Consider the following 22,248-nt stretch of genomic DNA (forward strand, 5'->3'; position numbering starts at 1 on the left):
TGAAATCACAGAATACTATAAGAATCTATCGGAAACTAAGCTATCGATACTTACTAAGGTTACTCGAAGTAATCTATACTCTAAGGTACGATAATCTAGCGCGAAAAGACAAGTTTTCGGAAAAGGAAATTTCCTCCTCCCCCTCTAATAGGCTCGGCCACTTTTCACAATTAAGGGGCTCGATTTTTCTTCGATCAAACTTGGTTCCTATGCTTTCATAAGCCGTAACTAAGGGTATTCTGAACTCGGAAAAATTATCGGATCAAAAACTGTCGCAGGGGTATTTTGGTCATGATTTTTAACTTAGGATTTTCAAAACTGAAATCCCAAAAATAAAATTTTGCAGGGACGTTACTAACGAAGTTTATGACAACTAATCCTACTAGCACTAAGCTAAGGCGATAGTTTTCAGCCTAAAGGTTGAAGCTTTACTCCAAAAGTTCCAAAAATGGGTATTTTAGGTTCAAATTGATTCCGGCGGAATTCCGGCGACATAACGGAAAATCTAATCCGGCAGAAGTGATCTTGGGCACATATAGAAGAGGTTTAGAATCAGAAATGAAAGATTCAGGATAGTTTTGCAAAAACCCATAAACTATCCACTCAGAAAACTCTACAGAAAAGCTATGGAAAAAGCGATCGGAGGTAAGGATTAGCGACTATACCTCGAAACCTTGAAGCAGCAACTGATTAATCAACGATCAAGCAAGGATTGAACAAAATCTCTTCTCCTCCTCTCCTTAGCAAACTCGCGGCCTCCTTGGGAAGAAATGGGTAATATATTTGTTCTTTTCTCATTTCTTGGCTATATATAGAAGGTGGAAATTCGCGGGAAAATGAAAGTTTCGCGAATCTGATTTTTCCGGCGTCATTCTCCATGAATTATTAGATATGTTTTGGCAAAAGAATTCCAAAACTATAAAGAGGTCTCCTTGTATTTTTGGCAACTAATGCATAGTCGGTATAAAACTATTTTACCCGATAAGTTGCTTTTTGCATCGAATGTCGGAATAGAAAACTTCCTTCGGAAGAAAGATTGAAATCATCAAGAGAAATGGGTGTACGCGTGTAGAATATTCATTTGAAGCTCTGAATAGATAAAGTCCCCATAGTCGGGTGATTCTAGGGTTTTGAAATACCAGGGTTTCGGTTTCGGCAAACTTCCGATGATTGGAATCGGACGTTCGTAGATCCTAGAGTTTCGCCTCGAGACGATCGTGATATATGGAAAAAGAGAAGTTCTAACATTTCTCTGAAGATTTTTGGAATTAACTGCCATCGTGCCTAAAAGTGAAAATTAGCTATATACTAGGGTTTCTGACCTAGGTTTAAGCGTAAAACGTTCGTGCTATAACTTTTATCGATCATAATGAAATCCTTGAACTTTTCCTGAACTTTCTCCTTCATAAATATATTTCATTTAATAAACTTTCGTTCAGGTTTCCCTTCACATTACATCAACCCTAATCGTGAATAAGAAGTTTATTCACTAAGCATGAACTTAAAAACTCGGGCCTTACAATAGCATAAAAGAAAGAGAGTTCCCTTGAAACTGTAATATGAAATCCAATATCACATGCATCATTCTTTGCCTGCTGTTATCTTTTTGTTACAATATTTATCTTTTTTTGTTACAACTTTTTGTGCAGCTCTAGCTCAAAGGTTATCTATCTCTATGTTAATTCTTTTTCTTAGATAAATTCTTTATACTGACTTTTATACTAATGTTTGGAGCAATAATGACCTCTTCAACTATTTACCTTAGTGAAAAAATCATGTTGTTGCAATTCTCTTTTAGTCTTGCCCCCCTATGGTTCAAATGCTGCCTCCGCCACTGATTGGATTGTTTGACTGATAATGGAAACTTAGGTTTGCGTTTTGTTGACTTAGAATTGTTTGCTTAAGTATTTGTTATGGTGTTTTCGCTCTCGGGCTCGTTTTTCTGCTCGTGTGGTTTAGTGGTCAAAACAAACATTCCCTAATTTATTATGACAAAATGTCTTACATATATAATGTTTTACTCTTTGTCAAACATTTTTCTAGGTCTCGCGTTCAAATCTTGTAGATGAAAAAAACTCCCGCTAGGAGAGTTAGCCCCCACTACGATATGAATGTTCCTGGCTCGAACAAAATTGTTTCCAAAAGAAAATATATATCTTACACCAAAACATTTTTCTAGCTTATGAAAAATGGCATTTCAACTAAGATATTGGTTTATGTCATTTTTAAGAACCCTTAATATGAATATCACAAAATATTTTAAGCATTCTCTTCAATTAAAACTACATTTACTTCTTGCTCTTTCTCCCTCCCTTTTTTGGTTTGTATTTCTTTCATTTTTCATGGAAATCCTCTGAGACAATTTGCACATGATCACTTTCTGGATATCTTGCAAAAAAAAAATTTTAGCAAGTTCTTCAACTAAAATGTAGTTCTCTGTCCTCTCAGTCTTTGAATCCCTGAAGAAGAATAAAAAAATGAGGTGCATGACCAAATTAAACAATTCAGCGGCTACATAAATCAGAAATTATTTGTTGCACAAAAAATAACTTTAGTTATCAGCCAACTTCCTACTAACATTAATTACAAACTGTTATAAAACAGAAATGAAAAAACTATTCTAACTATTATACTTAACTCTATTAATGAGAAAATATAAGACTGTAAAACTTACGTCTCATTTCTCACATTCAATGCGGAAGAAAGTTGTTTCATTTCATCAAGCCAGGTCTCATTCTCCACAAGATCATGTTTTTGTTGAGAGTAGTCAATATGGACGAGACCTTCAGGTATAAGTGAACCCAATCTACATATTGTAGTCATAGACTTAATGCAAGGATCCAAAAAACCATGAGAGAGAAAGAAAAAAGTAAGGACGCAAAATAAACAACAATTTTGATTAAAAAAGTATTTCCCCTATGAAGTGGATTGGATAGCTAGACGGGCAATGATCCAAGTCAAAATCCAAAACCAAACAAGTTGGAGTGAATATTCTTGTTGGGCTTTTACCCCTATTGCGGAAATAGAGGTGTTGACTAAGAAAGGAACTGGTTTACGACCCACACTCTCAGTAAAAGAAGTAGTGGACAACTTTCCAGAAAATGACAAAGCGGGCGACATGTGAGATGCATTTGAATTTGTGATGACCTATGGAGTGCACTTATCTAAGGGTTATCCAAATGATGGCTACGATGAAAAAGGGGTAATATTCATCGATGACTGTGATATATACGAGTTTGAAGATGATGTTGATAAGGACCTAATAAAGCTTAGCTTGTATCAAAACAACCGGTGGTCATCGATGTGATATTACTTGGGAAGAATCTTGATTCATACTTGCTAGGGGTTAGTTTCAAAGTTATTTAGATAACTTATTAACAATTTATCTTATTAATAAAATTTAATTTTTGAACAACTATACTTACACAATATGTTTCTTCTACATTAGACCATCAACAAACGACATGCACCGACTGATGAGAAACATAAAAGATGTCACTCGATGGCTATCTTTGGATTTGAATACAACTATTGGGTGGTGGGAAATAGTTATGCAGCTGAATGGGGAAACTATGGTTTCATGTACGTGTCAAGGAAGTCAATGTTAAGCATTTTTCAGCGTGTTCTATTAGCTTGTTTTCTGGTAGTGTGATTCAGTGGTCTTGTTTTGTTTCTATTGGCTCATTTTACCCTTATTGCGGAAATAGAGGTGTTGACTAAGAAAAGAACTGGTTTACGACTCACACTCTCAGTAAAAGAGATAGTGGACAACTTTCCAGAAAACGACAAAGCGGGCGACATGTGAGATGCATTTGAATTTGTGATGACTCATGGAGTCCACTTATCTAAAGATTATCCAAATGATGGCTATGACGAAAAAAGGGTAATATTCATCGATGACTGTGATATATACGAGCTTGAAGATGATGTTGATAATGACCTAATAAAGATTAGCTTGTAACAAAACAACCGGTGGTCATCGATGTGATATTATTTGGGAAGAATCTTGATTCATACTTGCAAGGGGTTAGTTTCAAAGTTATTTAGATAACTTATTAACAATTTATCTTATTAATAAAATTTAATTTACGAACAACTATGCTTACACTATATGTTTCTTTTACATTAAACTATCTACAAACGACGTGCACCGACCGATGAGAAACATAAAAGTTGCCACTCGATGGCTATCTTTGAATTCGAATACAACTATTGGGTGGTGGAAAATAGTTATGCAGCTGAATGAGGAAATGGTTTCATGTACGTGTCAAGGAAGTCAATGTTAAGCATTTTGCAGCGTGTTCTATTGACTCGTTTTTCTGGTCGTGTGATTAAGTGGTCTTGTTTTGTTTCTTTTCCTTGTATCGGTTGAAATATCCTTATACTTCTGCTTGAATATATTTTAGCTTATAAAAAAATCCAAGTGAGATTGACTTTTTTTTTCTTCCAGCACAAGTTTCAACATTTTAAACTAACCCATTAGATTCTTTTTTTTCTTTGGTCAATGACTCATAAGATTTGCCGACGTGTTTTTTGAAGCGGACACAGACCCGTTAGATTAGTACCGAGCATTTTCTATAACCGACCCGATCGAATGAAGGTGTTGCATGTTAAGAGAAATAACACATACTCTACGAGCAATCAACGATGTTTATTCTTCCTCTTTTCATGTTCAGCTTCAATCATGACAGCTTCTTTGCTATTCTGCCACATTTGTAGAGCTTCCTCTATTCTCACATTCTCGTCTCCAGCATCGTTCTAAACCTCTCCCTAGTTTCCCTCACTCTGCAACTTGTTCGTTTAAGTTATTCGGAAAAAAGTTTCAATATTCTAAGCCCAGACCATTGTTTTGTTGTGAACAAGCACCTAGCTAATTGGGTATTGAAAGTTGAATCGCATAATGTTTGTACTGTTTTATGCTAATTCCGGTGTGTTTTGGGTGGATGCTAACGGTGGTTGGGTGTTCTCACAGCGTTGCCCATGAACCCTCATGATCATTTCCTTCAGTTCAGTTTTGGTTGGAATCAGAACCAGCAGAGGAATGCAATGTCAATCTAGCTAGTTGTTGTGTGGTCAATTTGGTTGGTGTGAAATAATATAATATTCTAGAGGGAGGTGGATATTCCGTCAATTTTAGAGATAATAAAGTGGAGGTCATGGTTATGTGACATGTGGTAGCTTCCTTAGGTATTAACTCAAATATATAGTGAGTGGTAGCTTCTAGTAGAAGCTATTAAGCATAATCGCGTAAGCCACATCATCATAACAGAATGACATATGTGACATGTGCTGACTAACACAAACATTAACTTAGTGATTATAGTCACTATGAAATACAAAAGGAAACTCGAGCTAAGCTTAACTAACTGTTTACATAACATTATTAATTCAGGCCCAAACTAATTGTTAAGCCTTGGTACCAATAATCCAGGCCTACTGTTTCCCTATGATGCACCTTATATATACATGGTTTATATCTATCACATGGACAAAAGAAAAATCAAAAAGTCAGTTTGACCATAAATAAGGAAGGAATATACAAGTATAGGTCAATCTCCATTCTCAAACAGGTGTGTTGCCACAGGAATATATTTTCACCTGGACATGATTAACCAGAAAATTTTAACTAATTTATTTTGTCTAGTATCATTCTAGAGTAAATTTTTTTACTTTTCTCCATGTTGTTCACTTAGGTGAAGAAGAAAATATGGATTAGGGTAAATGGATTTTCTTCATGGAAGCTCTGGAGTTGGTGAGTTGGTGGATCTTGTGAAGATGCAAACATATTAGCATACGAAGGATTTGATCTTGATGATTGTTAAGATAGTTGATAATATGCTATTTCAGTCTTTTTTGGAATCTTAGATACTTGATATTGTTAATATTTTTTATTGTTATTTTGAACCTGCTATTTTGGTTGTGTAATTCTTACGGTGTTATGTAATTTTTAATAGTAGTATGTCGAGACAGATTTACATGCAATGGTAAGGAGGCATTTGCCCTACTAAATATTCTTTTAGTAGTATAAATACTAGTATCATTTTAGGAGGAATTTATTATGATCATCTAAAAACTTGTGTAAAGTTACACCAAACCATTTTGACTTATGATAGCAGGTTTAGTAGGTTTAAAAAAATAATATAAAAAAACACATATATTAGTAAATTAGTTAATCAGGATTAGGTTAATTATTCAATAGTTAAAAAAAGGTTAATTATGAATATGCAAACCATGAATCTTGGTCACCAACCAGATTCATCTTCCTCATTCCCCACAAATCAAACTCAGGTTCTCTCATCCATAGCATATTAATCTGGCTTGCTTCTCCCTTCATCTTCACCAAGTAAAAGCTTGAAGCTTTTTGACCATCCACCATCAAAAACCCAAAAGATAAGAAGGAAGAGGAACCCAGAATCAATCATCATCACCAACCTAGAAACCCACCCGCAACCCACACCCAGAAACCCAACCACAACCCACTCCACCCTCACCCCCAACCGGAAAACCACCCCCACCCATCGAAACCCAGATCGCAACCCACCCCACCCTCACCCTCACCCCCAACCCCACCTAAAAACCCACCCCTACCCAGAAACTGAGCCCACAAACTCCATCCAGAACCAAAGAGGAGATGAAGAAGAGGAAGGGGAGAAAGGGGGCTAGATCTGTTGCTTCATTTGGTACCATTTTCTTTATTTTGAGCAACACATGTAAAGATCTAATCTTTCTTCCAGATCTGAGAGAATGGGTATCTTCGTTCGCCTCTTTCTCCATCTATGCCACCTTTCATCGCTTCTGCTTTCGCTCCTCTTTGCAGCATTTGGATCTCTTGTTCGGTATGGGTTTGGTGGTGGTGGGTGGGTGGGTGAGGAAGAAGGTAACAGTTTGTGGGTATTGGGTTTGCTTGTTGGGGGTGGTTTAATGAGAAGTTGGGGTTGGGAATGAGAATGGGTTGAAGTGGATGTGAGGATGGGTTTTGGATCTGGTGTAAGAGAGAAGAGGTGAAGAAGGGAGAGAGAAGAGGAACAAAAGATTAATGATTAATGTTTTTTCTAAATTAATTAAAGATAAATGTATATTTAAGAAAATATATTTTTTGATTTTTTTTTAAAAACCTGTTATAATGAGTCAAAATGGGTTGGTGTAACTTTGTACAATTTTTTAGATGACCATAATAAAATTTTCCATTATTTTACTAGTAAATAATTATTGCCCCTAGAGTTTTATTTATAACTTGTAATGCCATCAACTTTTAATAGCTTATTTTCAAAAAAAAAACTTTTAATAGCTTGTCTATTTCCAATCTATTATCTCTTTAATTTGGTTGTAATTTTATTATTTTAAAATCTGAAACATCCATTATTAGTTTATAATCCATCCATGGTGAAGCCCAGCACCATCTAAAACCTACACTTTCAATACTAGGTTCTACCTGGAGCTCGTCTAGTTACAATAGGCAAGGGGTTAGATTGACACAATAAAAGGGAGAGGGGCCATAAACGATTAATGCTCACGCAGCTATTTGTCGTCATACAATGGGGGTAAGTTTTGTAATAAAAACGATTCTATTGATGCCACCAAACATCATTTTACAGGGTCAAAATTCAATTTACCCCGCTAGAATCGATTCTACAAGGTGGATAAGCGAAACCAAACATACTTAATGATATTTGAGTCAAGTGCAATTTTTGAAAGGAGTCAGTATATTATGACATCATTTGAATTGGTGAGTTATCTATAGTAGACCAACCAAGCAAGAAAAGTTTTTGGTTTTTTTTTTTTTTTTTTTTTTTTTGAGATAAAGGCTTTTGTTGAATCAAGGTACATTTTCCTCATAGAATTTTTTAGTCTAGACACTTAACTGTCCCAGTAAGTGTTTCCATATCTAATTATATACCGATGATATATAGACAATAAAAAAATAAAAGTAGCGTATTAGTCATATACTACTCATATTATTGAAATGTATTTCTTGAGTAGTGAGAACATAATAGATCTTATGATCATTAGAACCTTATCACAATCACAAGCTATATACATTTTATTATAACTATAACGGCATACAACCAGTAGACCTCGTTACCTAACAATGATGACCACTAATGATGCAACGCATATTTCTCTACAGAGGTGAAGGGCTCTGCATTAAAAACTAATAATACATACTATAATGCAAATTAAAATATGACTGCACGACCTGCAGTTTTCATTCAAAAGGTCTCGGGGACCTTGCTTCGGCAGCTGGCGATATGAAGAGATATGAAGAGAAGAGAAGAAAATAGTGCGATGGATCCTGACTCAGAGGCAGAGAGGCAGGCATATCTACGGATAGTGTTCAGTTCACGTGTATGACGTACTTAATGATTGCTCAAGTCATAACATGTTTTATTTTATAAAACAATAAAACATGTGTGTTTTTTTTTTGGGTCAAAAAACATGTGTGTTTTATCAAATGTGTATATGATTTTGGGCTTTCTTGACCCTTTTTAACATGACCAAAAAATAATATGGGTTTCCATGGGGATTTTACTTTTATTTATTTTTGTACAAATGGGGCTTTTACTTTTAAGTCATCTTACAAATTAAAAAAAAAAGAAAAAAAAAATGATGCACTGAGACACGGAGATAAATAAAAACATATGTGATGTGGTACACACCAGACATGGAGATAAATAAAGAGAAAAATAACTAATTTGGAAGATGTTATTGTTGAACGGTGATTTATGAGATTGGATTGATTCTATAACACAAAATTACAAAATTAGGTCATGACAAAAAAAATAGGCCTAATGTTTGAAAATTAGTTGATTTTATTTTAATTTTATCTATAAATATTTTTGTATGCTTCTGTAAATATATTTTTTAGTTGATTCTCTTGTAAATATGTGTCTAGTTTCTACTATCAAAAATTCAAAAAAAAAGACTTTAATCCAAAATAAAAAAGACGACTTTTTCAAAATTACATAAATATCATGATCACAAAATTAGACGTATTAATTAAAAAATTACAAAAAGCATAACAATCTTTAATTTAGAGGTTTTGTAACACAAATGTGGATTAGCTTACGCATTTGGGTGCTCGCTCTATGGTTACAGAGAGAATCGTTGTCAGCTGCTTAGTGTCTTTCTTTTCGATTTGGTTTCTGATGAAGCAAAAAATTGAAAAGAAAAAACCTTTGCATTGCACAGGCTACTTACTAGTCATTATTTGAATCTATACACAGGAGACAGCCCTGGATCAGAGTCAACAACCGAATAATTAAAGTCTATCAAGGCATCTGAATGCCTGTTATGATTTATCATATTGTTAGCTAACACTTCACAAGAATGGACTAAAAAAGGACCTATACATTCACTGAACTAATTTCTTCTACCAACTGAAAAATACTACAGCATAAAAATCAATACAATGAATTCCATTGTATCAAACTCTTCCATGAAGAAGAGGAACAAAGCAGATACCCAAAGGTCAGCAGTTCTCAGATATCATTGCATGCTTCATCTCACAGCACTTTTGGACACTGATAGTTTGATTCCATATTTCATGCAGTGGAAAATGATAAGATAATTGAAAGCTCAACCTATCAGTGACTCTACTCTTCTTTGGTTTCCATGTCCTTCACACTGTCTACAATGTGCTGTATTTTCTTTGAAAGGCTCTCATTGTGCTCATCAATGTAATCAAATATCAATTCAAGATGTCTTTTATAAGTTGCAGAACGCTTCTTCTCTATTGCCAACTGCTGAGAAAGTTCCCGAATTTTATCGTGCTCATTCTGGAAAAAGCATAAAAACTCAGAGGTAAGTAGGAAAAAGAAAAAGGAACTGTGAAGGAGCGATGATAGTGCTATTAAGGAAATTTCAAACTAGCAATTACATTATGAGATAAAGGGTTTCTCTAAGGGCAATGGCAACATAAGAAGAATGCTCTAATTTCAAAAGATAAGGGGGCAATGCAAATGAGTTAAAATTCTCCCTCCTCAGTCCTCTCCCAAAAAAAAAGCAACAAGTATTCAAGGAAAAGAGGATGTATGTGCTCTAATATTTAGCAAAATAGTAGCATCATGATCTGACAGTCTGACACAGGTTCCATATCCAATTTATCGAGCACAAGGTAACAATTAAAACAATAAACTAAGACAGTACTATATACAATTGTTCAGTAGTGAAAGCACAGGAACTGACCGGATATTGTTCATATACGCAATCCCTTCTACCTTTTCCAGGACTCAGAGGATGTGTGTGCTCCTTTACAAACTTTGTAACAACCCATTTACCAGAACTAACTTTCCTCACCAAGATCATTGCCCTGCAACCAACCCTTGTCTCTGCCCTTTGCCTTACAATCTTTTCACGCTTGTCAGGCATTCTGTAACCCTCTTTGTTGCAAACTAGAGCCCGTCCAATAACAGTTCCATCACGCCTTGATCGTGAGAGTTTACTTACGCGTATGATGAATCCAACTTGAGTGGCATATGCATTATAAAATGCATGTGCTGCTGCTTCCGAATCAAACTCCAGACCCACATAGGGCTCATCAACAGATGCAAGTGATACGGCAGGAACTGCTGATGGTATAGTTTCTCCTCCAGAAGAATCTCGAGTCACATTATCATCTTGATCTTGTTTGTAAGGTTCAGCAGAACTTCCTCCAGCTCTGTTTTCATCAGCTATACTGCTGACCTCACCAATAGCAGCATTTCCGGATGTCTCGCCATTGATAGAGCCATCAACCGCAAACTCCACTGCATCAACAAAAAGTTTTCTATAAGATTATCAATGTCCTGTTTATATCTACAAAAAGTCTATACATTTAATGAACAAAACTCTCATTTAAAATAAAAACAAATAACATGTCAATAAATATAGTCCAGATCCCAAAATTATCAAATACGTAAATATTAGTATCCATTTCAGATTCTTGACTAATTGAATAACTGTTACTGGTTTGTAAGGTTTTTATTTAGCATCACAATTGTTCAATGCTGTAAATATAAGTACATGAATCTGTAGGCTGGTTAGTCACACAAAATTACCAAATTCTATGTGGTATCAGTATTCTAAAGATTCAATTTTACCACCGTGCCTTTTTCCCCCTAGTGGCCCTTCTAATTTCCAATTTATGTGCCCTGATTGTTAAAGACAGCAGCCATGCCTCCACCAGATGACACTTCTCTGGCGTATGTCTCCACCATAGGCCATCATCAACCGTGCCAGATACCCTGATGACACCCACTGGGCTGCCACTGCACGTGCCGCCACGCGTGCATCCCTTTTGTGCACGTTTCTGACATGCACCGCCACGTCTGGGCGTGTGAGCTACTTTTCCAACCACCCACACCACAGCCTATCCTAGACCTACACCTCGTTCTCACTCACCTCTACCTCAACATGTCCGCATATGGCACTGGGTTTGATGCCTCTTCGGCCTAGATTAGGATGTCAGTTAAGAGTGAGAGAGGAAGTGCTACATATGACATAGAAATGGAAAGTGACTTCATCATTGTGATCATTGTAATACAGAACTTGGGAAAGCCGGAAAGATCTGTATCTCTCAAATATCCAGAAGTATCAACAGTTTTTCTTCACCAAACAGTCTTTCTTACTTCTTTAGTGTCTGTTCCTACCAAGGACAAACATATTCTAGCTTGTGTCTGTTCCTACCAATGACATACAAATTCTAGCTTGAGGGGGAGTGTTAGAATCAAATATGTAAATATTAGCTAATTAGCATAACGGTTACTGACATAGGGGCTTTGATTTAGCATTACATTCATTGTATTCTATGCTTTACATGATATAAATACATGGTTGTGCAGACTGACGACACACATAAATTCACCAAGTTCGGTAAGTACAACTGTACAACATGGTTTACAAGAAGATCAGAAAAGCAAACAAAAACCATATAATTAACTACACAACCGCCAAAACAAAACGAAATCATAATAAATAAACAAAATAGAGCCTTTAAATCACCAAGCATTTGCCCCACAACAACCAAAACAGATTGCCACACTGAATCCGAAAACAAAACCCAAAGTCAGGAAGAGTTTCTGTCCTTCTGAAGATTCCCACACTACGCAACAACCAAACGTGCTAATATATTTTACAGAAAACAGAATTTCCTTCCTTTTTACTCCAAAGCTGGTAAAATGACTGAACAACAAGCTCCAGGTTCTACAGAGTATTCCACTTTAATCCGAAAATACAGATAATATGGTCTCATACATTTTAAGGCATTAGTGCAACATAAGAGCATGAGTTTCTAAATTATATGGTCTCATAAGTATGATCTTCACAGTTTCTCCCACCTTAAACAATAAAGGGAAACAGGAGTGACAACTCGACAATTATAACGCATGGTATCTACATCGACTAAACCAAGCACTCCAAATTTTGCCCTAAAATAACATTCCGCAGCCCTGGAGTGTACTGACAATCAAATCTTAAAAATGTCATAATGACACTGATATCTTTGGCTATAAAAACACTACATAAATTGAAAACCTAATCAACTCAACTACATCAGAGTGGAGCTTTACTCCCCAGTACAGCAAGCTCCTCAGAAATTAAAAGGACATCATGCATCTAAAGGGTAAAGCCCAACTTCAGATTATGTAATGATAAACAACACAAAAACTACATAAAGTCCTAAGGATGCTTGCAGTGTTGTTCTCATAAAAAAAACATTCCTACATTATAATGAAAATAATGCATATCACAAGTGTCTATCACAGAAAACACCAACAACGTCAAGCTTCAATTTTGAGTAATTTATTGCATACCCTTTACGACTCTATGAAGATACACACAGTAAACGGATTCAGGATCTTACAATTGTACCAGTACCACAGTCATTATTAAGAAAAGAAAACCCTAATTTCCACCAGAATCACAATTTTCACAGCCGACAAGAATTAAAAAATTGAAAAGAATTAGTCAAAAGAAAAAAGAAACACTCACTCAATGATCGATTGTCGTAGAAACAAAACCTTGTTTCGTGATTTCCCTAATTATTATTTGTTGATCCTATGTTCCGCGTTCCAGAGAGAAACACCACACCACAATACAGAAGAAGAGATTACAGTGAGGCACGGTATATATGGACCCTGAGTAACACAGTGAAAAAGTCAGCATTTTTATTGGATAGCATCACGTGAAAAAGTCAACCATTTTTATTGACCCGTTAGATTCGTGCCACGTGTTTCATGAAACCCGACCCGATCCAATACGGGTGGTGCACCGTGCACGCGAAGAAGAAAAAACAGTAAACACCGCACGCTCACATCACACACTGTGTAACCTGCAAGAGAAACCATGGCTGCTTCTTCCTTGTTTCGCTGCATTCGTAGAGCTTCCTCTGTTCTCAGATTCTCGTATGCTGCATCGTTTTCCGTGTCTCCCAGGTTTTTTTTTTCTCTCTTCCTTCACACTGCAATATTATTTGTTTTTATTGAAAGTTGAAGGGTTTTTCTTGTGTTGTGTTGTGTTGTGTGTGTGTGTGTGTGCTAGTAGGTTAGTTGGGAGGACTCAAATGTCTATGTGTTCTTCATTGAGACATTGCTTTGAGGATCGAGGTTGTTCTTGGTGGGGTGTTAGAAATTTGAGTCATGGCACGATTAATCTTGTGATAAGTGGGGGGAAGACCAAGTTTGAGGCTGAGGAGGTTGAGTCTCCGAAGAAAGATAAGTATACGACGAAGAAGAGGCTGAAGATGCAGAGGAAGAGAGAGAAGGAGAAGAGGAAAGCTGCTAATAGGAGAGATCCTCGCCGGCTTGGTGTTAAAGGGAAGAAGAAGAAGAAGTTTGATAGTCCAGAAGAGAGGATCAAGTGTAAGATTGAAAAGGTGAGCATTGTACTAGGATGCTGACCCTTTTACAGCATTTCTTCATTTGTTTAGCTCTACTTTGCTTATAAATGATTTGATTTCCAAGTTCTAGGCCATAGGGATGACTAGCACAAGGTTAATTGTTTTGCTCATATATTCTTGGGTAGTGGATCGTTAGAAAAATAGTACAGAACATATTCTCCCAGTTTAAGCTTTTGAGATACTATAGTTGGTTCATGACTGCTATTAGAACCTCTATGACCAAGTGGTTTACAGTTCAATCCTTTTTATCCCTTCATTCTAATAAAAAAAGGTTAAATTTCAACAAAAGATATGTGAGCATGTGATTTATCCACGCAATAGCCAATTAGGCCTCTGGTGACTAATTGTACCATGGCTGCACAACACATTAAGGCTAATGGGCTCTTGCGTGAAAAGACATGTTAAGAATACAGGCTACACATAATTTTTGCTTGGGTTGACTTTTATTTAACTATGATATATGCCTCCAAGTCCAACAAAGGATATCCCATTAGATTGAGAAATTTTCTACTGCTCTAAAAAAATATTATCATCTAGAATCAAGAACTATAATAAAAAAGATCTTGCAACAGATCATATTGTTTCTCAGTGTCTCTATTATGGTCAGAAATGCTTATTTTCCTAGACATTCTACCAAAATTTTAATGGACTGACTCTCTGGTTTTAACCTCAGGCCAGAGTCAAGGAAGCCATGCTCATTGAAAGACTTAAACGATATGAAGTTCCTAAAGCTCAGGGTCCTGTTGCAAAACCAGATGGCTTGACAGGGGAGGAACGGTTTTATCTGAAGAAAATGGCTCAGAAAAGTTCTAATTATTTACAAGTTGGCAGAAGAGGATTATTTGGAGGGGTTATTCTCAATATGCATATGCATTGGAAGAAACACGAGACTGTTAAGTGCATATGCAAGCCTTGTAAACCTGGTCAAGTACATGAGTATGCACAAGAACTTGCCAGACTGAGTGGTGGTATTCCGATTCACATTATTGGAGATGACACTATAATATTTTATCGCGGAAAGAACTATGTACAGCCTGATGTTATGTCACCAATAGATACATTATCCAAAAAGAAGGTGCGTTTCTGTGTATTTTCTATTTATCTTACACTCAATGTTAACTGTAGTTCTGTTCATAGTTTAAAAGCATTGGTAATGAAATTCAGTTTAATACTTTAATTTTTCCTCGATATTTTAACTGCAATCTCGATATTTTACCGATGGAATTGCACTAATATATTTGTTTCATCCGGTCAAAACTATGTTCTAATGACAAGCATTTGCACTTCCTTATTGATTCAGAGTTCAGACTATTTAGAAGTTGTTGAATGGTCAGACCATCCGATCATCCAATCGTTAAGACGTTTAGCTAGGCTAATCTTGTGTTTAAGCTCGTAGCATTTAGCCTATAGGATAAAGTTCTTTGCGCCATGCTTTTTTGTGCAAGAGTTGTTCATGCGATAGTGATCTCCAGTCTGCATTCTGAAGCTGTATCTTACTTGAATAGGTGTTTGGATGTCAATTGATTGCAGTGTTAACAGACTTTCATCCCAATTCAAAAAAAAGTTCCATTCACTTTTTGTCTTGAAGAGCGTGCTATTGCTAATGTATGTTTGTGCTAGTGCCAACAGATACCCAAACATAGCCTTAGCAGCTGGTTTAGTTGTTCAGTAAAAAATATAAATTTATACACTATGCAAAATCTATATTTTATATTTATTTATTTATTTTTGCAATTTTACATGTACCTCTTTAACTAGGAGAAAGAATTTTGCAGTTTGGTGTGGATTGACAGTTTGTATAAAGATTGTATTCCCCTATTCCTTATTCCCATTGCACTTTTCTGGTTAAGTATCATTTATTTTAGGAGGGACCAGGTTTTAGATTAATAAATGCTATGTAAGCTTGTTCTTCGTTTATCTTTGAGATTAGTGAAATAAATTTCTCTCTTTTTTTTTTCTTTTTCCTTTCAGGCACTGGAAAAATCCAAGTATGAGCAATCACTTGAGTCAGTGAGGCGCTTCATTGCTATTGCTGAGAAAGAATTAGAACTATATTACCGGCACGTTGCTCTTTATGGTGACCCAAACGACCGTAATCCGTTGTCAATGCTGGACAGTCGAAGCAAAAATTTTGGGCAAAAAGGGAACCATGGAATTCATGATGGAAGAAAGCTTGATTTGAGTAGTGATCATTTTTCAGCTAATCTTTCGGAGACAGAAGCAGATTCCTCGGAGATGGAGCTATCAGGAACTGAAGATAATTCTGAAAATGAAGACTTGTCAATGAATGAATCAGATTCTGAAGAGGAAAGCATATCTTATTCTGATGATGAACAAGGAAGAGAGGTATATTTTACTAAAAGGCAAGGTGAAAGTATATGTTCGACCACAGGTTCATCTTCAATGTCTGAACATAGCCACCGTTATAATAATCATCATTTATCATCCCGTTAAATTCCGACTAACTAGAAATTAGAGATTAATTGTACATTGTTAACAGTAAATGACCTTGAGTAAATCAAATAGTCCTTGGAGGAAATTGAAAAATAGTTTTTCTTTTCTTGTCGGTGTATATTTAGAAAATATGTAGGTTTCCACGGAAGGATAAGTGCTTCTGAAAGAAGCTTGATTGGAAGTAGTTTTTGTGAAGGCCTGAAGGGAGAAGTGACTCTAGTAATTTTGGTATCAAACATGCGAAAATTGAATTGAGTATATACCAAAACTAGAGCTCTCATTCCTAGCATTTTGGATCATTTTATCTTTTCTCAATCAATTATAGCGTTACAAGCTACTCACATAGGTTTCTCCCCATAATTGTTTCTTACTTTAAATATAATTGTAGAATGATTCCAAACATGCTCAGCATGGACTTCAATTTTATTGATTCATCCAATGATGTGCTGGAGACCATGTGTGGTTATGTGTGTGCTTGAGAGGAGCATTCTCTTACGTCGTAGAGTATACTATGGAACCCTAATCAAGATATTCTGATGTAACTTGGATGTATTAACAAAATTATCTGTTGAAAATCAAACACTAAAGAGAATAAACTTCATGGAACCTTAACTCTTTTCTTATAACATGTCAAGTGAGAAACTAGCACTTAAACAATAACATGTCAACTGTCAAGCACATATCATGTCAGTTTCCTCCTTGTGGAATTGGTATCTGTCTTTGCCTTTCATCAGAGCCATCCTTTCCTTTTTTCAAGATGTATTCCTTTGAAACAAATATACACTCATATGAGAACTTTTGAGAATTAGGAGTTCCTTTACCCTTGTCAATTGTTTCTTTGTTTCATTTTATTTTCTCTAGTGAGATGGTGTTGGAGTAATTCATGAGGCCATGCTTGAACCTTGTAAGTGTTTGGGTCTATGACTCGTGCATCTCAACTGCTAGAGGGACTCAAGGGCTGAATGACTTGAAAGTAACACCTCAAGTTCTTTATTATATGGCTACTTTTCTGTAATACAAGTGATGTCTCTGCTGATAATTTCATCACAAAAAATTAATTGAAGTATAAGTTGAATGCTATATTCTAAACAAAAAATGTCCATTTTATAAGTATTTTTTGGCAATGGCATCTGAGTCACCTGACATTGCTGCCCTCTCATTTCAATATCATAATCTTAAAGAACTCAAGTTTTTGGTCTCACTCATCCTTCGTGATATGGTGAAGTTTTTCTTTTTTACCCGTGTAAACTTGGCTGAGAAATTCTAAGAGTCCTTCCAACACAGAATTCGAACTTGTCTCACCATTCTTACATGAATCTTAGACTAATATGGTGTATTATGGTGAAGTTGGACTGTTGGAGTACTCCTCTCTTTCTCTGACCATTCAATTAGGAAAAAGCCTTTTAAAGTCTTAGGATGACTTTAGAAGTCAAACCAAACAAAATGATGACTTTAGAAGTAAAAGTAAGATTGATAGAATTGATTTAAAAATCGGTGTTAAAAATTAATGTTAAAAATAATATTTTAAATGTGAATGTCAAGTGAGGGGATCCATAAAAAAAACAATTTCTTATCATTATCTTGTCTTCTCCTTTTAATATTTTCAACTCAATTTCTAACTATTATCTTATTCTTTTAATATTTACCCTTTTTTTATGGAAATATTTATCCTATTTTTTCCCAATCTTGTTTTATCGGTATTTTTTGGTAATCCTAAAATAGTTATACTCTTTTTTGTGTGCATAATTTAACGGTAATGGGGTAGTGTCATAGTTAAAGCGGATTCTAAATCATTCTCCACTCAATCAACTTCTTGATAATTATGTTTAAAAAAAACTTCTTGATAATTGAATAGCATCTACATGTGAAATTTTTATCTTACAGTTTTTTAGTAAAAAATATAAAAATGTATTTAATTTCTTTATTGTACTTATAAAACAATTCTCTTTCCAATACTTATATTATATTCTAGGATTCCTCTTGTAACAAAAAAAAAATTTATATTCTAGGATTAAACATTCCTATGCAATGTTAGTGCATGCAAATTTTATTTACACAAACGTATAATTAATTTATGCTAAAAAATGTATTTGTATTTTAATTAAAATAAAAAATGAATGTAAATTTTCTTCTTATGTGTCATAGTGTGTGATGCATAAGAACTCAATCAAATATCTTAAACAAAACTTTGTATCTATGTAAAATTCTTTTTTTTTTTTGATAACAACATACTACTTTGATTAATTAGAAAAGTCTGCTGCCAGGTGTAATAGGATATCCAGAGGCGGATCGCCCCACCATACACAGTCTTGATACAAAAAGCTCTCAGCAGCTAAGGCATGAGCTACTCTATTAGTCTGTCTATATTCAAACAGTAAAGAGAAATTGTTAAGACTATCAACTAGTTGCTGGCAATCTAAGAGAATGTGCTTCAAAGAGGGAAAGTCATTGGGACTTTGAAAAGCCTTTACCAGCTGCTGGCAATCTGAAGAGAAATTCAAGTGGTCTAATTCCCAGCTAACTGCCATATTCAGAGCCCATCTGAAGCTAACAGCTTCTGCCAGTAAAGGATCCATCCTGTATTCCTCGTAGTGAGTTGCAGCTACTTAGAACTCTCCTTTATCATCTCTAACTACTAGTCCAAAACCTGTGCCCTGTTCTCCAGCCCATCCTGCATCAAAATTAAGTTTCAGGAAACCTGCAGGAGGAGTTTTCCATGTAGGATCAGAATTCCTTGAGGTGGCAATGCTATTATGTGACTGGTGGCTCAACCATTCTGACCTCATATTACTGGCTAATTCTACTGCTCTTTTTGAATCAGGGACTGCTTTGTTGAAGAGGCTATCATTTCTTGATTTCCAAATGCTCCAGCAAATCATAGCAACCTGCTCCATTATATCCATAGGCATCTCTTCATTCACTTGCAGCAACCATTTGTCTAAATCAATACTGATCTCTCCAGTCCTTATAGCTAGACTTGAAAAGAACCAAACCTGTCGAGCCCAGCTACATTTCAGAAAAAGATGAGCAGGGGATTCCTCTACAAATTCCCCACAGAGTGGGCAGAAAGGGTCAACATTGATGCCTCTTTTCCTCATATTTTGCTGGCATGGAATTGATCTGTTCAGTAGCCTATATATAAAATGCTGCACTTTTTTAGGGATTTTTAAGCGCCATATAAAATTGCAGTCATTCCTGGATACAGAAGAGGAGGCCACATTAGCAATCTTCTTTTGAATGAGCATTGAGTAAGCTGTCTTGACTGAGTACTGGCCACTAACATTATGTTTCCAGATCAACAGGTCATTCCTCTCTGACCAAGCTAAAGGTATTCCTTTTATTTTTATAGCCTCATTTGGGTGAAAGATCAGGTCCACTAACTCTGTTTTCCATCCTCTTTGCACACTATCTATAAGGTCTTGTACTTTGGCTATTGAAGGGAGCTCTTTGACAGAGCTAAGCACTTTGCCACTACCTGGGCCAGGAAGCCACGGGTCACCCCAAATGGAAACTGATTGTCCATTACCAATCTTCCAGATAGAGCCCTCTTTAATCACATCTTTGGCAGCACAAATACTTCTCCAGGAGAAACTAGGCCTATAGCCAATAGAAGCTTGGAGGATTGAGGACCTGGGGAAGTATCTTGCCTTAAGGCACCTGTATAAGAGTGAATCCTCACTATGCACTAGCCGCCACACTTGTTTGGCTAAGAGAGCTTGATTAAAACTTCTGAAATCTCGAAACCCCAATCCTCCACAAGACTTAGGCAAACATAACTTGGACCAGCTCATCCAATGAAGCTTTTTCTCAGCTTGTTTTTGGCCCCACCAAAAGTTAGCCATTTGAGTAGCCATTGAGTCACACACACCTTCCGGGATTTTAAAGCAACTCATGATATAGGTCGGTATTGCCTGCGCCACTGACTTGAGGAGAACCTCTTTTCCAGCTCTAGATAGAAACTTCTCTTTCCACCCTTTGAGTTTTCGCATAAGTCTCTCTTGCACACTTAAAAAGACAGCCTTCTTGGACCTTCCAATTATAGTAGGCAAACCAAGATATCTATCATGAGTATCCACAGCCTTGACTTCCATCCTATTTCGGATCTGTAGGCATAACTGTTTTGGTACATTTTGGCTGAAAGACAACTCAGTTTTGTCAAAATTGACTCTTTGCCCCGACGCTTCTTCATATCTTTTAATGGTAGAGAGCACTTGGTTTGCTTCCAGCATAGTTGCCCTCATAAACAAGAGACTATCGTCTACAAAGAAGAGATGCGAAATTTGAGGGGCCCCTCTCGCTATTTTGATACCATGGAGGTTATCCAAGCTGACTTGTTCCTCAATTAAACCTGCAAAAACCTCAACACATAATATGAACAAATAAGGGGAAACCGGGTCCCCCTGTCGAAGTCCTCGTTGGGGGGAAAACCACTCACGTGGCTCACCATTGAGCAAAATAGCATAGCGAACAGAGGTGAGGCATCTAAGAACCAGGGAAATGAAATGAGGAGGAAAATCCATGGCCTCTAGGACACCTTTTAAGAAAGGCCACTCAATTCTGTCATAGGCCTTCGACATGTCGAGCTTCAACGCCATCCACCCTTTCTTACCATGTTTCTTCTTCTTCATATAGTGGAAAACTTCCATCCCAATCAAAGCATTATCCGTGATGAGTCTCCCAGGGATAAAAGCGCTTTGAGTTTCACCCACAAGATCTGTCAGAATAAGTTTTAATCTATTGGCTATGCATTTAGTTACAATCTTCATCAGCACGTTGGATAGACTTATGGGGCGTAAGTCCTTGGGGTATTGTGGCTTAGAAACCTTGGGGATAAGGCATATATATGTCTCATTCATATCAGCAACCTCACGGCCATTATTCAGCACATCAAGAACCTGAGAAGTGACAGCTCCCCCTACCAGCTCCCAGTAATGATGGTAGAATAAAGCAGGAAGTCCATCTGGTCCAGGTGATTTAAGAGGATGCATTTGATCAATTGCAATTTTAACCTCTGCACTAGAGAAAGGGGAGGCCATGAGCTTTATCATATCTGGGTTCAGTTTCTTTCTCACCCTTTGGCAAGTATCCGGAATGTTTACAGGGTTATCTGAAGAGAAAACCTGTTGAAAATGATTCTGGATTACCTGGGCAACCGCTGTTTCCCCAAAAACCCACTCGTCTTGCTCATTCTTGATTTTCTTAATACTGTTATGTTTGTGTCTCTGTGAAGCTTTCTTATGGAAAAAGATCGTATTCTTATCACCATCTTTTAACCACAGGGCCCTTGATCTCTGTCGCCAGTACACCTCTTCATCACAGAGTAACTCATTAAATTCCTTGAGAGCCTCCTTTTTTCTATTCAAAAACTCCCTGGTTGCGGGTCCTTTCTCAAGCTTTGCTAATTCTTTTTCCTTCCGAGCAATCTGTCTTTGTAAATTACCCTGCTCTCTTCCAAAAGGTACCAGCACTTCTTGAACCACTTGGATTCTCTCTACACAGCTTGCCCCTGGTCTGAACCAAGCGCCATGAACTAGCTGGTGGCACTCTTCAGATTTTGTCCAAGTCTCCTCAAAACGAAAAGGCCTTTTCTTTTGTTCAGCAGTGCTTTGTAGTTCAAAACTATTCTGCCATGAAATTGCCAATACAGTATGATCTGAGCCATAACTGCCCATATGTTCCACTTGGGCTGAGGGAAAGGCCGTAGAGAATTCCATATTTGCTAAGCATCTGTCCAGTCTTTCTTTGATATTCTGATCACCCTCTCTCCCATTATTCCAAGTAAATGGAAAGCCATTAAAACCCAAATCAGTCAGACCACAGTCCTCTATAGCATCATTAAACATCCCCATTTGAGTCACATTTGGGGGTTTTCCCCCCCTTTTTTCAGCAGAGTTGCTAATCATATTGAAATCTCCAAGACA

At 36.6% G+C, this 22,248-nt stretch overlaps 2 protein-coding genes across 3 annotated transcripts; one reads left to right on the plus strand and one right to left on the minus strand.

The window, feature by feature from the left end:
• Window positions 1–9,159: 9,159 nt before the first annotated feature.
• Window positions 9,160–13,125, minus strand: LOC130747373 (protein FAR1-RELATED SEQUENCE 7). Its single transcript, XM_057600305.1, has 3 exons — window positions 12,967–13,125; window positions 10,186–10,745; window positions 9,160–9,776 (listed from the first exon to the last, which is right to left on the minus strand). Coding segments are annotated over exons 1-3 (744 nt in total). The 5' UTR covers window positions 12,968–13,125; the 3' UTR covers window positions 9,160–9,593.
• Window positions 13,126–13,279: 154 nt separating this feature from the next.
• On the plus strand, window positions 13,280–16,433 carry LOC130747372 (uncharacterized CRM domain-containing protein At3g25440, chloroplastic). 2 transcript variants are annotated; one of them, XM_057600304.1, is made up of 4 exons: window positions 13,280–13,409; window positions 13,519–13,849; window positions 14,547–14,948; window positions 15,845–16,433. In XM_057600304.1, exons 1-4 carry the CDS (start codon window positions 13,321–13,323, stop codon window positions 16,325–16,327), a joined length of 1,305 nt encoding a protein of 434 aa, XP_057456287.1. In that variant the 5' UTR covers window positions 13,280–13,320; the 3' UTR covers window positions 16,328–16,433. The 2 variants fall into 2 exon arrangements, with proteins under 2 accessions (XP_057456287.1, XP_057456286.1); XM_057600303.1 differs by having other exon boundaries at window positions 13,288–13,409; window positions 13,516–13,849.
• Window positions 16,434–22,248: the final 5,815 nt, after the last annotated feature.

Source organism: Lotus japonicus, chromosome 3 (genome assembly GCF_012489685.1).
Source record: "Lotus japonicus ecotype B-129 chromosome 3, LjGifu_v1.2".
Lineage (NCBI taxonomy): Eukaryota > Viridiplantae > Streptophyta > Magnoliopsida > Fabales > Fabaceae > Lotus > Lotus japonicus.

Coding starts and splice junctions, on each gene's coding strand:
- LOC130747373 (XM_057600305.1), bottom strand. Junction 9,777..10,185: donor GCGTATATGAACAATATCCG/GTCAGTTCCTGT, acceptor TGCTTTTTCCAG/AATGAGCACGATAAAATTCG.
- LOC130747372 (XM_057600303.1), top strand. CDS start 13,321: ATGGCTGCTTCTTCCTTGTTTCGCTGCATTCGTAGAGCTTCCTCTGTT. Junction 13,850..14,546: donor TCAAGTGTAAGATTGAAAAG/GTGAGCATTGTA, acceptor TTTTAACCTCAG/GCCAGAGTCAAGGAAGCCAT. Junction 14,949..15,844: donor ATACATTATCCAAAAAGAAG/GTGCGTTTCTGT, acceptor TTTTCCTTTCAG/GCACTGGAAAAATCCAAGTA.